The sequence below is a fragment of the Pimephales promelas genome, chromosome 11 (assembly GCF_988280905.1).
Source record: "Pimephales promelas chromosome 11, fPimPro1.hap1.1, whole genome shotgun sequence".
NCBI lineage: Eukaryota > Metazoa > Chordata > Actinopteri > Cypriniformes > Leuciscidae > Pimephales > Pimephales promelas.
The window spans coordinates 33,660,729-33,679,659 of record NC_142779.1 but is presented as its reverse complement, the minus strand read 5'-3'; the positions used below and the strand labels follow the sequence as shown (position 1 = coordinate 33,679,659).

The following is an 18,931-nucleotide window of genomic DNA, read 5'->3' as shown; positions in this document are numbered from 1 at the left end:
TGGAAGTAGCCATCAGAGGATGGGTACATGGTGGCCATAAAGGGATGGACATGGTCAGAAACAATGCTCAGGTAGGCCGTGGCATTTAAACGATGCCAATTGGCACTAAGGGGCCTAAAGTGTGCCAAGAAAACATGCCGCACACCATTACACCACCACCACCACCTGCACAGTGGGAACAAGGCATGATGGATCCATGTTCTCATTCTGTTTACGCCAAATTCTGACTCTACCATCTGAATGTCGAGACTCATCAGACCAGGCAACATTTTTCCAGTCTTCAACTGTCCAATTTTAGTGAGCTCTTGCAAATCGTCTGGCAAAGCCACCAACAACCATGCCACGCTCAAAATTGCTTAAAGGGTTAGTTCACCCAAAAATGAAAATTCTGTCAGGATTTACTCACCCTCATGTTGTTTCAACCCCGTAAGACCTTCGATCATCTTCGGAACACAAATTAAGATATTTAAGATATTAAGATCGCTCCTGCATACAGTCCATAGGCTTCTTGAGGGACTGGCTCTTGCTGTCCTCAAAAAGTCATAAAAGACATCGTTAAAATAGTCCAAGTGACTACAGGGGCTCAATCTTAAGTTTATCAAACGACGAGAACACTTTTGTGCGCAAAAAAACAACAAAAATAACGACTTTATTTCAACTATTCACTTCCTTCTCCATGGGCCTGTAGTCAGTTAACGTAGTGTGATTGCGTAGAGCTACGTCACACGTAGGCTCACTATTGGCCGACGCTGGTCATGTGTGTGTGATGCGTGTGAGGTACAATAACAGAAGCTTACGCTATTAAACTAGTAACCTGACTCGCGCAGAGGGAGAAATAAACGAATAGTTGAAATAAAGTCGTTATTTTTGTTGTTTTTTTGCGCACAAAAGTGTTCTCGTCGTTTGATAAACTTAAGATTGAGCCCCTGTAGTCACTTGGACTATTTTAACGATGTCTTTAATGACTTTTCGAGGACAGCAAGAGCCAGTCCCTCAAGAAGCCTATGGACTGTATGCAGGAGCGATCTTAATATCTTAAATATCTTAATTTGTGTTCCGAAGATGAACGAAGGTCTTACGGGGTTGGAACAACATGAGGGTGAGTAAATACTGACAGAATTTTCATTTTTGGGTGAACTAACCCTTTAAATCACCTTTCTTTCCCATTCTGACATTCAGTTTGGAGTTCAGGAGATTGTCTTGACCAGGACCACACCCCTAAATGCATTGAAGCAACTGCCATGTGATTGGTTGATTAGATAATTGCATTAATGAGAAACTGAACAGGTGTTCCTAATAATCCCAAATGCCTCTTACTGTATGTCTTCATCTCTTGATTTGTATAATATCTTTGTTTTTGATTAGCTACACGCCTGTTCAAATGTTTGGGTCATACAAAATGTTTTTTATTCAACGAGGACAGTAAATAAATGTATAATGTTACAAAAGATTCCTATTTGAAATAAATTCTGTACATAAATGCTTTCCAGTTTCTTATCCTGAAAAAAATGCATCACTATTTTTTCTTACATTGATAATAATCAGATTTGTTTCTTGAGCATCATATTAGAGTGATTTCTGAAGGATCATGTGACACTGAAGACTGGAGTAATGATGCTGAGAATACAGCTTTAATCACAGGAATGAATTACACTTTAATATATATTACAATAGAAAACAGTTATTTTATATTGTAATACTATTTTAAATGATTAAAATTGTACTGTATTATTAATCGAATAAGTGCAGCCTTGCTCAACAGAAGATGAATAGTGTACTTTTTCCATTCTTCAGTTTTATTCCTATGTCATGTTATCTAACTTTTCAATCTATTTCTGCTGAATGACACAAACATATGGTCACACACATGGGCCTTAGCAGGTCAAATGTGAGGTTCAGCAAGGTTTTATTTGTTGCATTTACCACAGTGAAGTAAATTCCTCTGTTTAACCGAGTGTATTTCTCTACTGAAGCGAAGAACTATTTTTTTTTACAGAATGGCAATCATAAACTGAGCTTTTCAAGTCATTTTCACAGTGATGACACGAGAAATAAACTAAGATTTCCTTTAGTAGTGTGTATTTATTTATTTTTTTTGACCTGTGCAGGCTGTTACTATTAATGTATTTATCTTGATAAACTCACTTTCTAAGGCTCTGTTTACACCCAGTATTAAGATGTGTTTTGGTTGATTGGATCACGAGTAGACGAGAGAGACACATTTATACCTAGTGTTTAAATCAGTCTCTTTTGTCCACTTTCGACCACATCTGTCCTGATTTCTTCGAGGGGCAGGTAAATGTATGTTTTAAATGCTCACACAATTTACATATGAACCTAAAGGTGACGACAGAAACACACAGAGAGCATGAGCTTTAGTTTCTGCTCTGACAGCCAAAGAATGGCCGAATATTGTGCTTGGTACATTTTTTTGTCTTCAAAGTTCAAACCAAACTCGGGTCCCCAGCCGATAAAGTTTAAATCCCGGCGTCCAGCTAATGCTAGAGTAGACGGTCTTTTCTAGCTGTTTGAACACATTTGATCACATGAGCGTTTACACTACGAAAGCAATCCGGTGGAAAGTGTTTTCAACTACCTCTGGTACAGTATATATGTGTGTGTGTGTACCTTTCGGCCCTTTCCCTGGCGCTGGTTCAGCCGTGCTGCGGGTCCATATCAGCATGATTCCTCCCGAGTCTCCGGTCAGGATGTCTCCATTATTAAGGAAAGCCAAACACTGCACAAATTTGGGCTTCTCATATTTCTGTCATAGAGACACAAACAAAAGTAGTAAATGTAAAGTCAGATTTTATGAACTCTGTACTAGTCAAGCTGACCTGCAGAACTAGGCTATAAATGCTTCTTGGAAATATCACTATGACTCTATTTAACTCAATATTTATGACTTTTCTCTGAAATCGTCTTGAAATTGAGATTAAGAGTTGAGTTCATTCGCAAAATATAGGTCATAGAATCTGTTTTGAATATAGGTTTGGTCTTGAAAAGGACTGTGAACGCTAAGTGAACCAGGAATAAATGTCTTATTTTTTGGTTCCAGACCAAAAGAACCGAACACACCCTAAATGAGCACAACCAGAAACGTATTTATGTGAAACTGTGTAACAAAGTAGAAATAAACAGTAATATCTACCTACAATATTCTTACTAAAACATCTTAAAGGAGTAGTTCACTTTTTAAAAAACTTGCTGATAATTTACTCACCCCCATGTCATTCGTCCATGTCTTTCTTTCTTCAGTCGAAAAGAAATCCAGAAATTCCAGACGATGAATAAGGGTCTTATCAAGCGAAACGATCGCTCATTTAATACATAAATAACAAAGTTTAAGTTTTATAAGCTCAAATACTCGCCTTGCTCTGTTCTGTGATGCACGTTCGTGACTCTCCTGTTCGAACTCGTTCATCAAAATGAACGAATCTTTTTCTGAGTCAATTTTTCGTTTCGTTTGTTGAATGAACCAAATGACTTGGAAAAAGGTTTGTTCATTTTGATGAACGAGTTCGAACAGGAGAGTCACGAACGTGCATCACAGAACAGACAATACAATTTTTTATTTTTTTTTAAATGAGCGATCGTTTCGCTTGATAAGACCCTTATTCATTGTCTGGAATCGTTTAAAGCCCTTTGAACAGTTTGCAATGAAAGTGTCTTTTGGACCTTGAACCGTTTGGTCCCCATTGAAGTCCATTATATGGAGAAAAATGCTGGAATGTTTTCATCAAAAACCTTCATTTCTTTTTGAATGAAGAAAGAAACACATGGACATCTTGGATGACATGGGAGTGAGTAAATTATCAGCAAAAGTTTTTCAAAAGTGAACTACTCCTTTAATAATTAAAAAAAATGCCACACAAATACTATCATGAAAAGTGATTATGCTAAATAATAATTGAATTAAAGTTTTGAAATGTTTTTGAGTTTGGAGAACACTCTTGAACTCACAAGACAAAGGATTTCGAAACTAGTCTGATAATGCAGTTTCTGGGAACTCACTGGGCAAATTAAAAGTGCATTAAAAAACCTCATGGTTTTAATGATGTGCATAAAATAAATCAGTGATATGTGTGTACTTACACCAAAGATGCCTTGTTTGCGTGCCAGTGAGGAACCGCTCCAGGTCCAGAAGAAGATATGGGATTTCCCACAAGTCACAATGGTGTTGGCGTCAGTCGGGTGAAACTCCACCGCTAAGACCACTTCATTGGTTGTCTAATAAAACAGTCCATTGGCAAAACCATTACATGAACAACAAAGAGATAAAAGAGGAGTGTGCAATGAAGCAAAGGGTGGAAAAAGGTACAAGTGGAACAGACACATATAACAAAGGCACAAAGGAAGGGAGAGGTGATGTGTGGTGAATAAAAAGTGTGTGTCCACGTACCTTTAGCTCAGCGATTTTTGATTTCTTCTGCCAGTCCCACACAGTGAGCATGTGCTCATTAGAGTCGTCGATCACACTGAGATGAGTGCCTGAGTCCTACACACAAACACACAGATTTAGAATCAATGAATGTTTAGTCACCCCGAAAAAGAGCTGTTTATATTTGCATATCGTTTGTTTATAGCTCGACATGACCAAAAAATTGCTGCGTCTGGTGTTGAAACACCAGGTTAAAGGGATAGTTCACTTTGATATTAATTTTTGGTATGTTTTAGATTACCTCAAGGGCATCCAAGATGTAGGTGTCTTTGTTTCCGCAGTAGTTTCAATTTTGATATTTTTAGGTCAAACCGTTCTTGTCTGTCAGTCATATAATGGAGGTCTATGGTCACCACCTCAAAGAGCATGCAAATTAAACATGATTTAATGACTCGTAAATGTAAGTACACATTGATGGACTAAGACACGAAACGAGCGGTTTGTGTGAGAAAACGAACAATATTTATATCGTTTTACCTCTTGTAACCACAGCAAGCGATCTGAGGGCGTGGGTGCTTTGTGGCTGTGGTTACGATAAGAGGTAAAACGATATAAATACTGTTTGTTTTCTCACACAAACCGCTCGTTGTGTGTCTTAGACCATCAATGTGTACTTACATTTACGAGTCATTAAATCATGTTTAATTTGGACTTCTCTGTGCATGCTCTTTGGGGTGGTGACCATAGACCTCCATTATATGACTGACAGACAATAACGGTTTGACCTAAAAATATCAAAATGGAAAATACTGTGGAAACAAAGACACCTACATCTTGGATGCCCTTGAGGTAAGATAAAACATACCAAAAATGTATTTCAAAGTGAACTATCCCTTTAAAAAAACACTTCCTCCTGGGTCATAGATTTCCATATAAATCAGGAGAAAAAAAACGTATCACAAATGATACTTCACAAATTTTAGTCATCATGATTGCCAGAGGCCTTTGCGATTCAGAGGTCTGTTTCAAAGTGCTTGATATTCGGGAAAACGGCACTCTTGCTCGTGTGATATTGCTTAACTAGCTATATCCTTTATACATATTTAAAAAAAGAATTTACACAGAGACATTTCTCCCCCCTATCTTTAATATTGGGGGGATTTTAATTCATTTTTGGATGAATTTTTGCTCCAAGCCCCGGTTAATATCCAGCTGTGTCGTCTGTGTTCCACGATGGAGGGGGCCATTCATTTAAATGAGCAAATAATAAAACTATAAGATATGAGGGGTCGGTGTAATAAGAGATATCAAGAAAGACAGACTAAAAAGGTTTGCTTTTAATTTAGATTTGAAAGTTTCAGTATTTTCTGCACATCTCATGGAGAAGAGTGGCTAAAAGCAGCATCACTAAATAATGACTTCACTTTCTATAACAACTAAAAGAAAGAAGAAAAAGTGAGGATCTGAAAGTCCTTCAAGGTTCATGAACAGAAAGCATTTTTGTGAGGTAGTCTTGTGTAAGACCAAACAGTTGCTTCGTACTTTCAGTTTAACAGCATTAAAGAGGGAAATGTTGAACTCTGCATTTAAACACATTATGTTCTTCGTCCATGCAATAAATACAATTTTATAGCTGATTTACAGGAATTGTTAAAGGTATGGTCCATTAAATTACGATTTAAAATGTATCTTTATAATTACAGGTCTTCATATGACTTTCTTTGACCCTCCAACATCTTGTGTTAAAGGGATACTTCACCCAAAAATGAAAACGATGTCATTAATGACTCAAGCCCGTCAGACCTCCGTTCATCTTCAGGACACAGTTTAAGATATTTTACATTTAGCCCGAGAGCTTTCTGTCCCTCCATTGGAAATGTGTGTACGGTATACTGTCCTCGTCCAGAAAGGAAATAAAGACATCAAAGTAGTCCATGTGACATCAGTGGGTTAGTTACAATGTTTTGAAGCGTCGAAAATACATTTTGGTCCAAAAATTACAAAAACTACAACTTTATTCAGCATTGTGTTGTCTTCCGGTTCTGTTGTGGATCCGCATTCTCGAGTCAGTGGTTAAAGTGGGATTTGTCAGGTGGGGGAACCCTCAAATTTTGTGAAGGTGCAATAGAGAAAAATGACTCACCGTGGGACAACATATTGAGTATCGTGGTATAGCAATACTTTTTGGGTGTCGCTATGGCACCAAGTAGCCTGTCATTTATTTACTTGATATTTTAATGGTTTTATATTGGCCCATTGGCTACACTGATTTAATGACAATACTATGTTAAAATTGCTTACACTGGGACAAAAAGTGGGGTTCGGGGCCTCCCCTGAGAAAAATTTGATTTCTCTGACCAAATTATGCGCAATTTAAGACTTTTGAAGGCCAAAAAAGGATAATAAATAGCTTTAAAACCATGTCAGTGGGCATTTGATTATTTTGTCAATAGCCTACCTGCTATCTTCTCATCTACATCTTTCTTTTTCTCAGTCTCCATATTCTGCCCTATTTCTTCCCCTCCTAAACTCCTAAACCCCCTGAACTTTGACTGATAGTCTTTCATTTTTGTCTGTGTCAGTGAAGTAAATAGGCTTAACTGATAATTATATGTTTTATGAATCATTATCTTAAACAAGTTAATTTACTCAGGGCTACCAGGTCAGTATTGCCACCTTCTACAAGTTTTGGTATTTAAAAAGTAATTTTAAATAATACAAATTATAGGCTGTGTTTAACGCAGTTGGTGGAATTGGCAGACATTCCCTCATCATGCGCTGTGCAAACGCGTCAAAGCATTCTCAGGTATGCAGCATTAAATGCACGCAGGTGATTTTTGAAAATTAATAAACGAATATTAATGTCGATATACAATGGTTTGTTAAAACTAATCCTGCTATTGATCTCTTTGTAAGACCCTAGAACAGTGGCTATAGGCAAAACAAATGTTCAGTTATCCGTTTCATTGTATTATGAGTTACTTCCTGAAAGCAGGGTATTGTTGAGGGAGTCGTTAGACAATGCTCATTAAAAACAAATAGCGAAATGCAATTAAATGAAGACTCACGGCTTTAGAGAAAGCGAGGGATCCAACTCCTCTCTCGAAGGTGCCGAGGCCGATGATCTGCAGCGTGGACAGACTGACCGAGTCCCAGACCCTCACGTGTGGCTGGAGCGGCTGAGGATCACATGAGGGAAACATTCGAAAAGGTTATTCTGATAAACAAGTACCATTGTCAGTAAAGAACAAGTAGTATAACGGGAAAACTAAACGCAACATGAACACTCATACAAAGTGCTTTCACAGCGTTTAGTGGTTTATGTTCTGGAAACTCACCAGCTAATGTGTTTGTTTTTGAACTTTCAGGACACACTGTGTCTTGAACGTTTGTTTAAGCAGAATGTAAACTATCCAGTTATTCTAGATCATTCTCAAATATTGCCTTATAGGAGAACAGAAGTACAATACTTTAACAGATCCTGACAACAGTTAAGCTGTATAAATCATTTGCCAAGGTTGGATGATAAATCTAAAAGAGTATGAATGCCTGCATACTTGATAGACTTCTACTCACCAATGCTTTTATTTGATGAAAATTACATTAAAATAGTAATACTTTAATATATAGTACCTGTGAAAAGTTTGGAAACATTATCATTTTAATGTTTTGGAAGAAGCCTCTTCTCACCACGACTGCATTTATGTAATCAGAAATACGGTAAAAAAAATAATATTGTGATTTCATTTTAATACATTTAAAATTTTCAAAGCTGTGGTTTCTATGGAAGCTTGTTTCCACCACTGAATATAAAAATAAAATAAATAATTGACACTTTATATCTCACAATTCTGACTTTATATCTCGCAATTCCGACTTTACATCTCGCAATTCCGACTTTACATCTCGCAATTCCAACTTTACGTCTCGCAATTCTGACTTTATATCTCGCAATTCTGACTTTATATCTCACAATTCTGACTTTATATGTCGCAATTCTGACTTTATATCTCGCAATTCTGACTTTATATCACACAATTCGGACTTTACATCTCACAATTCTGACTTTACATCACGCAATTCTGACTTTACATCTCGCAATTCTGACTTTACATCACGCAATTCTGACTTTACATTTCGCAATTCCGACTTTATATCTCGCAATTCCGACTTTACATCTCGCAATTCCGACTTTACGTCTCGCAATTCCGACTTTACGTCTCGCAATTCTGACTTTACGTCTCGCAATTCTGACTTTACGTCTCGCATCACGCAATTCCGACTTTACATCTCGCGATTCTGACTTTACTTCTCGCAATTCTGACTTTATATCTCGCAATTCTGACTTTACGTCTCGCAATTCTGACTTTACGTCTCGCAATTCTGACTTTATATCTCGCAATTCTGACTTTATATCTCGAAATTCTGACTTTATATCTCGCAATTCTGACTTTATATGTCGCAATTCTGACTTTACGTCTCGCAATTCTGACTTTATATCTCGCAATTCCGACTTTACATCTCGCAATTCCGACTTTACATCTCGCAATTCCAACTTTACGTCTCGCAATTCTGACTTTATATCTCGCAATTCTGACTTTATATCTCACAATTCTGACTTTATATGTCGCAATTCTGACTTTATATCTCGCAATTCTGACTTTATATCACACAATTCGGACTTTACATCTCACAATTCTGACTTTACATCACGCAATTCTGACTTTACATCTCGCAATTCTGACTTTACATCACGCAATTCTGACTTTACATTTCGCAATTCCGACTTTATATCTCGCAATTCCGACTTTACATCTCGCAATTCCGACTTTACGTCTCGCAATTCCGACTTTACGTCTCGCAATTCTGACTTTACGTCTCGCAATTCTGACTTTACGTCTCGCATCACGCAATTCCGACTTTACATCTCGCGATTCTGACTTTACTTCTCGCAATTCTGACTTTATATCTCGCAATTCTGACTTTACGTCTCGCAATTCTGACTTTACGTCTCGCAATTCTGACTTTATATCTCGCAATTCTGACTTTATATCTCGAAATTCTGACTTTATATCTCGCAATTCTGACTTTATATGTCGCAATTCTGACTTTACGTCTCGCAATTCTGACTTTATATCTCGCAATTCTGACTTTACGTCTCGCAATTCTGACTTTATATCTCGCAATTCTGACTTTATATCTCGCAATTCTGACTTTACATCACACAATTCTGACTTTATATCTCACAATTCTGACTTTATATCACACAATTCTGACTTTACATCACACAATTCTGACTTTACATCTCGCAATTCTGACTTTACATCTCGCAATTCTGACTTTACATCTCGCAATTCTGACTTTACATCTCGCAATTCTGACTTTATATCACGCAATTGCGACTTTATATCTCGCAATTCTGACTTTACATCTCGCAATTCTGACTTTACATCACACAATTCTGACTTTACATCTCGCAATTCTGACTTTACATCTCGCAATTCTGACTTTATATCTCACAATTCCGACTTTACATCTCGCAATTCCGACTTTACATCTCGCAATTCCGACTTTATATCTCGCAATTCTGAAAAATAAACTCGCAATTGTGAGAAAAAAAGTCAGAATTGTGAGATAAAAAGTCGCAATTACCTTTTATATTTTTCATTCTATGGTGGAAACAAGCTTCCATAGTTTTCAGCATCATTACTCCAGTCTTCAGAAATCACTCTAATATGATGTTTTTCTGCTCAAGAAATATTTAATCAATGTTGAAAACATATCTTTTCAGGATATGTTGATAAATAGAATGCAATATTTATTTGACATAGAAATCTTGCATAACACTGAAAAAGTCTGTCACTTTTGATGAATTTAATGCATCCTTGTTTCACTGATAGCAAACTTTGGAACAATAGCATACATTGAGGCAAACATACAGGAAAGTTAGTGTTCATCATAATAGTTTTGTTGATCAAACTCACCCTTCCATCCTTATCCACTCCTGCGATCTGTCCGGTGGCGATACGGATCTTATCTGGGTGAACAGCGAGACTGTAAGAGAACGAGAGAGACAATTACATCTTGGTGTACTTACATTTACGAGTCATTCAATCATGTTTAATCTGGACTTCTCTGTGCATGCTCTTTGAGATGGTGACCATAGACCTCCATTATATGACTGACAGACAACCTAAAAATATCAAAATTGAAACTACTGTGGAAACAAAGACACCTACATCTTGGATGCCCTTGAGGTAAGATAAAACATACCAAAAATTAATTTCAAAGTGAACTATCCCTTTTTTTATTCCTCGTTTTAGGCAACTTTAGCATGGGTGTCCAAACTGATTCATATCACTGTAAGTGTATGTACGTGTAAGCCCCAGCGTTTAGTTTTAATGTGTTGTTGTTACCACGTTACCACTACGTTACTCTAGTAATAACAGTAAATTATGCTTAATTCCAAGCTAAACCCTAATCCTATAGTAAGTACATGTAGTTAATTAATATTACTCAGTACTTGTATAATTACACTGTTACAACCATGATAAGTGGTAAAAACGTTTTAAACTGAATTGTCCACTCCAATTGAATGAGTGCCATTGACACAGGACACAAGCTCGCACAACACGGCCCTCTGGGCTTCAGCAGCATTTTTCAAAGAAATATTCAGTAAGAGTTGGCAATTGAATCAAGACCATGTCCTCAAACACACCAGATGTGTTTTCACCAGTCTCACCATTTGACACAGTCGGTGTGTCCTAAGTAGTGGCGCTGTGTCCTCTCCTCGTAGTTGAAGAGCACGACCACCGAGGCGATGAAGTACACGATCTCCCCGGTAGGCAGCAAGTACACGTTTGCACGGCAGTCACGACCCCTGTATCCATATCTATCCGTCAGTCAAGGAGAACACAACAAAACACCAACAACAAACTACACCATCACTTCTGAAGATTGGTCATATCTGTGCAATGCTTTACACATCCAGGAAGATTAGCTGCCATTAAATGGGCCGCTAATGGGGATCCTAATATAAATAAAAAAAAAATATTTTTATTTTTATTTTCTTAGTACAGTGAGTCAACTTAAAATATTTAAGTACATTTTTTATTATTTGACAACCGTAGTAAATAATACTCTTCTTACCTTATAATATTTAATCTAGGGCTGGGTAACGATTAATCGCGTTTAATCGCATTCAAAATAAAAGTTTGTATTTACATAATATATGTGTGTGTGTGTGTGTAGTGTGTATAATTATTTTGTATATATAAATACACACATGACACATGCATGGATATATTTAACAAAAATGTGTTATTAATATTTCAAATATTTATATATAATATTAATTATGTATAAATATATTTATATGCAAATATTTCTTAAATATATATATACATGTGTGTGTATTTATATATATATATATATATATATATATATATACACACAAAATAATTATACATACCACACACACATATATTATGTAAACACAAACTTTTATTTTGGAAGTGATTAATCGTGATTAATCGTTTGACAGCCCTGATTTCATCCATTTTAAAACAGAATTTAGAAATGATTTATATTATATAAATAAATATAATTATTTATTATGTATTTTCATGTTCTGAATTGAAATCTTATTTCATTATTTTGCCATTTTTAAGCACTTTAAATGGCCACTGTTAATGAAATGTGTTCTATAAATAAACTTGGCGCAAAGAGCAAATGCAGAAACACAATGTGCCGAGCGCAAGTCATGCTGGGAAGGATACACCCACTCCAGTTTGAGTCTCTCTGGGGGAAGTTCGGTGCGCACCTCGTCGTAGTTCTCCACGTCCGACGGGATGAACATTGTGATGGGTCGTCCTCGCATGAACATTTTGATGTAGTCTCCCTCTGTGAAGAGATTTGATGAACAAAAGATATTCAAAGAGACAAAATACTACAAAAAATTAATGACTATTAAGAATGAATGATTATTAACCAAATTAGCAGCTATTATATGAAACGCATCTCATGTGAAGTACATGCATCTGGAGATTAGACTTTGAAAAAGTTGAAATTTGCCAGTGCACATGGTCTTTGAGAAGAGTTCATTTTAAAGGAGTAGTTCACTTTTGAAAAACTTTTGCTGATAATTTACTCACCCCCATGTCATTTAAGATGTCCATGTCTTTCTTTCTTCAGTCGAAAAGAAATTAAGGTTTTTGATGAAAACATTCCAGGATTTTTCTCCATATAATGGACTTCAATGGGGACCAAACGGTTTCAGAGTTTCAGTGCAGCTTCAAAGTGCTTTAAACAATTCCAGACGATGAATAAGAGTCTTTTGAGTCATTTCGTTCATTGAATGAACCAAATGACTTGAAAAAAGATTTGTTAATTTTGATGAACGAGTTTGAACAGGAGAGTCACGAACGTGCATCACAGAACAGAGCAAGGCGAGCATTTGAGCTTATAAAACTTAAACTTTATTTTTTTTTATTAAATGAGCGATGTTTCGCTAGATAAGACCCTTATTCATCATCTTGAATCGTTTAAAGCCCTTTGAAGCTGCACTGAAACTCATTTGGACCTTGAACCGTTTGGTCCCCATTGAAGTCCATTATATGGAGAAAAATCCTGGATTGTTTTTATCAAAAACCTTCATTTCTTTTCGACTGAGGAAAGAAAGACATGGACATCTTGGATGACATGGGTTTTTTTTTAAAGTGAACTACTCCTTTAATATAACATACACAACATATAGGTTTCCTTCTAACATTTCTCCGGGTAACTTTAACAGTTTTTACATATTGGTTTCTAAGTGAAGCTCTTTGATGGAGTTAGTAAAGCTCATGCGCTGAACTCATTCAAAAACCCAAGCAAATCAAAACCGAAGCCTCAAGCGCCGTGCAGAAGGGCCAGAGCAATGATAATGCCCAAATTATAATGGGATTTAATAAAGAAAAGCAGAAATATCAAAGTGGTGAAAAAATGGACAAAGAATCAGTGTTTTCTCTAGTCTCCAGAATCATCATCATGTAATTATATAAAGTATTTAACACAGAACAAGACATCTGACCTGAGATAACCTTTAAAAAATAAATCACCAGTATATTCTTTCAGAAATTACTTGATATCGCCCACAAATGATATTTTAGTGATCATTTAGACACACTCATGTTGTTCCAAGTCTTATGTGGAACGTAACGGACAGAACATTTTTTTTTTATTGTTACTAACATTCTTCGAAATATATCTTTTTTTAATCTACCACAGAAGAAAGTCATCAGGTTTGGGACGACACAAGGGACGTTAAATAACTAAATATAAATTAGTACAACAAATACTAAAATTTTATGATATACATAAAATATTTTGCTCTGAAACTGTACAGTAATGAGAATGAGATTTTAGCATTATGGTCAAAATGTGTGCATTTGTCACACAAATAATGTTACAATAGATGTCATTTTTGTATTTCTTTGATTTTGGGGGTGAAATATGGGCTAGATGATGTGTTCAGTGAGATTCTGGCATCATTACTTCAGAAAAACACATTCCTCTGCTAATGAGTTACTGGTGGTGAATCTCTAAGGTCACCTATTTAGACCAGCTGAATTGTGGGAAGACATGAACAAGCGAGATGTGTGTTCGTCGTTTATCCTGGGAGGAAATCCACTTACTATCCCTTCCTCCAGAAATGTTATTTAAAGGAGTAGTTCACTTTTCAAAAAACTTTTGCTGATAATTTACTCACCCCCATGTCATCCAAGATGTCCATGTCTTTCTTTCTTCAGTCGAAAAGAAATTAAGATTTTTGATGAAAACATTCCAGGATTTTGGACTTCAATGGGGACCAAACGGTTCAAGGTCCAAATGAGAGTTTCAGTGCAGCTTCAAAGGACTTTAAACGATTCCAGACGATGAATAAGGGTCTTATCAAGCGAAATGATCCCTCATTTAATACAAAAAAAAACAAAGTTTAAGTTTTATAAGCACAAATGCTCGCCTTTTTCTGTTCTGTGACGTACGTTTGTGACTCTCCTGTTCGAACCCGTTAATCAAAATGAACGAATCTTTTTCCGAGTCAATTCGTTGAATCAACCAAATGACTTAAAAAAAGATTTGTTCATTTTGATTAACGGTTTCGAACAGGAGAGTCACGAATGCTCATCACAGAGCAGAGCAAGGCGAGCATTTGAGCTTATAAAACTTTAACTTTGTTATTTATTTTTTAAATGAGTGATCGTTTCGCTTGATAAGACCCTTATTCATCGTCTGGAATCGTTTAAAGCCCTTTGAACAGTTTGCAGTTTGCACTGAAACTCTCTTTTGGACCTTGAAGCGTTTGGTCCCCATTGAAGTCCATTATATGGAGAAAAATCCTGGAATGTTTTCATCAAAAACCTTAATTTCTTTTCGACTGAAGAAAGAAAGACGTGGACATCTTGGATGACATGGGGGTGAGTAAATTATCAGCAATTTTTTTTTTTCAAAAGTGAACTACTCCTTAGAGATTTTGAGGAACAAAAGCGGCAGAGAGACAGAAGGAAAGTTGAAGAAGTGACTGAGCGTAAATCCTTCAGATGGATCAACATGTTAAGGGTATTAAAGTGGGATTAGTGGCAGAAACGCGTATAGCCCAGCCTGAAGCGGGTACGGCCCTGGAGAGACGAAGGCCTTACCTTGACTGTTTTTTTCACGGGTTGACATTTTAGCTGGGTATGGGACAGAAATAATAACCTCTCAAAAAACAAACACAGGAAGAATGACAGACAAGGAACATGTCAAAGGTTTTTAAGATGGGTGTGATCATTAGAAATATCTAGAACAACAAATGAGAAACCACAAGTCAAAGGAATGCAGTCTGTGGACGTGTTTGCCAAGATTAAACTGCCTTGAGAGATGGAGGTGGTGCTCACACACCTGTACTGTTCTCGGCCCAGGGCTAAATCCAGCCGCGGGATAGGTCGTCCCAGGGCACACTCGCCCACTGACATGAGCCTCGAGTATTTTTCAGCGTCACTGCTAATCTTTCCCTGGGGCAACGCCAAATGCTAAGAGCTATCAGTGGCATAATTCTAGCTTACGAAATGGTTTTTACTGTGGAAATGACATGCTTGTAAGAGTCTGATTTGTTTTAATGCGCATCAGTTTTGCCTGCACCACTGTGATACAGGAAATGAGAGGAACATATGAGGAAAAAATGAAGCTGAAACATAATAGATCACGTGGAAGGCAAAATGAGACTTTACCTTGGCTGATGACTGGATCTCTGTGTCTAAAGAGCAAATGGGAATAAAATCAAAATATTGTTAACACAAGACAAAAATGGCGTGTTTGTTCATCTGTAGCAATGTGTTGTACTGTAGGCATACGTTACATCCAAAAATAAAAATTCATATTATTGTCATCATTTGTTCACTCTCACAATGTTCCCAACAGATATGACTTTCTCCCAAAGAACACAAAAAGAGCATTTAAAGTTTACTCACCCCCATGTCATCCAAGATGTCCATGTCTTTCTTTCTTCAGTCGAAAAAAAATTAAGATTTTTGATGAAAACAGGATTTTTCTCCATATAATGGACTTCAATGGGAACCAAATGGTTCAAGGTACAAAAGACAGTTTCAGTGAAAACTGAAAACTGTTCAAAGAGCTTTAAACGATTCCAGACGATGAATAAGGGTCTTATCAAGCGAAACGATCGCTCATTTAAAAAAAATAAAATAAAGTTTAAGTTTTATAAGCACAAGTGCTCGCCTTGCTCTGTTCTGTGATGAGCAGTCGTGACTCTCCTGTTCGAACTCGTTCATTAAAATGAACAATTCTTTTCCCCGAGTCAACTTGTTCATTTCGTTCGTTGAATGAACCAAATGACACTAAAAAAGATTTGTTCATTTTGATGAACGAGTTCGAACAGGAGAGTCATGAACGTGTGTCACAGAACAGAGCAAGGCGAGCATTTGAGCTTATAAAACTTAAACTTTGTTATTTTTTTTTAAAAATGAGCGATCGTTTCACTTGATAAGACCCTTATTGATCGTCTGGAATCGTTTAAAGCCCTTTGAACAGTTTGCAGTTTGTACTGAAACTCTCTTTTGGACCTTGAACCATTTGGTTCCCATTGAAGTCCATTATATGGAGAAAAATTCTGAAATCCTGAAAAGAAAGAAGGTTTTTGATGAAAACATTCCAGGATTTTTCTCCATATAATGAACTTCAATGGGGACCAAACGGTGCAAGGTCCAATTGAGAGTTTCAGTGCAGCTTCAAAGCGCTTTAAACGGCACCAGACGATGAATAAGGGTCTTATCAAGCGAAATGATCGCTCATTTCAAAAGTAAATTAAAAAGTTTAAGTTTTATAATCACAAATGCTCACCTTTCTCTGTTCTGTGACACACTTTTGTGACTCTCCTGTTTGAACTAGTTCATCAAAATGAACAAATCTTTTTCCGAGTCAATTTGTTTCATTACGTTCGTTGAACCGTTTGGTTCCCATTGAAGGCCATTATATGGAGAAAATCCTGGAATGTTTTCATCAAAAACCTTCATTTCTTTTCGACTGAAGAAAGAAAGACATGGACATCTTGGATGACATGGGGGTGAGTAAATTATCAGCAAAAGTTTTTTTTTAAAGTGAACTACTCCTTTAAGTGGACAAAAGGAAGCTAACACTTACTTCTCTGCGTTCTTCACCACTTTGGACAGCAGTTTGGATGTGGAGGCTGCTTTCACCAGCTTATTCCTGTTCTCCTCTCCACTGTCCCATGTGCTACTCTGAGAACGCTCCATTCCTCCAGCACGCTTTGCACTGCTACCCCTGCCGGAGACGGAAATTACACAAGAAAAACGGATTTCATTGGAAAAGGAAGCGGAAAAACAAGTCCAGGGGAGAAGTTCAATATTTAGGTGAGAGGTATTGTGAGCTTGGAGGTAATGAAGCTATTATAGATCTACCAAAACTCAGTCACAGGTTTGTTCTGACAATTTAACCACAAATTCTAAATGCCATCTCAATCCAGATCCTCCAAACTCAAATACACACTCCTCCAATTTGGTTAATTTCACACTGGAAGCCAGAAGTCAAGCAACGCCCATTGCATCCCTCAGGTGAAAGACCATGCATATGCCAAAGCATAATCCACTCGACGGTTAGTACACACTGGGGATCTGAAATCTTGAGACCCAGTCCTGTGGTAAGTTCATATTGTTTGAGGGAAAAGGCGCCACACAGCCAAGCTAAAGGAAGGCAGAGAAGGAAAAACACATCAGAGATTTAGAAAGGGAAAGAAGAGGAGCGTTATCCTCAGGCGAAGCTGTATGCAAGAAGAAAACGTTAGCAAACTTGTTTTCTGGACCATCCCTTCTATGGGACTGAACAGGAGGCTCGTGTGGGGGATTGACAGAAAAGCAAGTAGAGCATCGAAAAAATATTGGGAGAGTCTGAACTTTATGCAAACTAAAGGCCAACGTAATCATGGAGCCTGAACCAGCAACCTTCTGGTTACCAGCCCTAAGCTTTAGCTTCTAAAATAAAGCTTCTGCAGTGAAGCCATAGATTGACCATTTGAGGTTCTCCAAAGATCTCTTCAGTAGTTCACTTTAATTTACTCACCCCCGTGTCATCCAAGATGTCCATGTCTTTCTTTCTTCAGTCGAAATGAAATTAAGGTTTTTGATGGAAACATTCCAGGATTTTTCTCCATATAATGGACTTCAATGGGAACCAAACGGTTCAAGGTCCAAATGAGAGTTTCAGTGCAGCTTTAAAAGGCTTTAAACGATTCCAGACGATGAATAAGGGTCTTATCAAGCGAAACGATCGCTCATTTAATAAATAAATAACAAAGTTTAAGTTTTATAAGCTCAAATGCTCACCTTGTGATGCGCGTTCGTTACTCTCCTGTTTGAACTCGTTCATCAAAATCTTTTTTCGAGTCATTTTGTTCATTGAATCAACCAAATGACTCAAAAAAATTCGCTCATTTTGATGAACGAGTTCAAACAGGAGAGTCACGAACACCCATGGCGAGCATTTGAGCTTATAAAACTTAAACTTTGTTATTTATTTTTGAAATGATCGATGGTTTCGATAGACAAGACCCTTATTCATCGTCTGGCGTCATTTAAAGTCCTTTGAAGCTGCACTGAAACTCTCATTTGGACCTTGAACCGTTTGGTCCCCATTGAAGTCCATTATATGGAGAAAAATCCTGGAATGTTTTCATCAAAAACCTAAATTTCTTTTCGACTGAAGAAAGAAAGACATGGACATCTTGGATGACATGGGGGCGAGTAAATTATCAGCAAAAGTTTTATTTCTTTCAAAGAACCATTTTAGTGTGAAGAACATTGTAATAATCTAAAGAACCTTTTGTGGAATGGAAAGGTTCCACGGATGTTAAAAGATTCTTCATGGAACCATAGATGCCAATAAAGAGCTTTGACTTTTAAGAGTGTAGAGGAGAATATGGAGCTCAGGGGAGAAGTGATCCAGAAACTCAGAAGTACACACAAACATTAAAGCCCAAAGTATACTTTGTTTTTTGAGCGC

At 37.0% G+C, this 18,931-nt stretch overlaps 1 protein-coding gene across 5 annotated transcripts in view; it reads right to left on the bottom strand.

Moving 5' to 3' along the window:
• Nucleotides 1-18,931, bottom strand: part of eml4 (EMAP like 4) — a 128,533-nt gene that overhangs the window by 27,064 nt on the left and 82,538 nt on the right. For 3 of the 5 annotated variants that reach the window (XM_039690349.2, XM_039690347.2, XM_039690350.2), the window contains 10 exons: nucleotides 17,057-17,197; nucleotides 15,628-15,653; nucleotides 15,058-15,090; nucleotides 12,160-12,283; nucleotides 11,124-11,273; nucleotides 10,366-10,435; nucleotides 7,450-7,560; nucleotides 4,403-4,498; nucleotides 4,096-4,230; nucleotides 2,629-2,764 (listed from right to left, as the gene is read on the bottom strand). In XM_039690349.2, coding sequence (XP_039546283.2) covers nucleotides 2,629-2,764; nucleotides 4,096-4,230; nucleotides 4,403-4,498; nucleotides 7,450-7,560; nucleotides 10,366-10,435; nucleotides 11,124-11,273; nucleotides 12,160-12,283; nucleotides 15,058-15,090; nucleotides 15,628-15,653; nucleotides 17,057-17,197 — 1,022 coding nt within the window. The remainder of the gene's footprint in view (nucleotides 1-2,628; nucleotides 2,765-4,095; nucleotides 4,231-4,402; nucleotides 4,499-7,449; nucleotides 7,561-10,365; nucleotides 10,436-11,123; nucleotides 11,274-12,159; nucleotides 12,284-15,057; nucleotides 15,091-15,627; nucleotides 15,654-17,056; nucleotides 17,198-18,931) is intronic. The other 2 variants (XM_039690351.2, XM_039690348.2) reach the window with 1 other exon arrangement.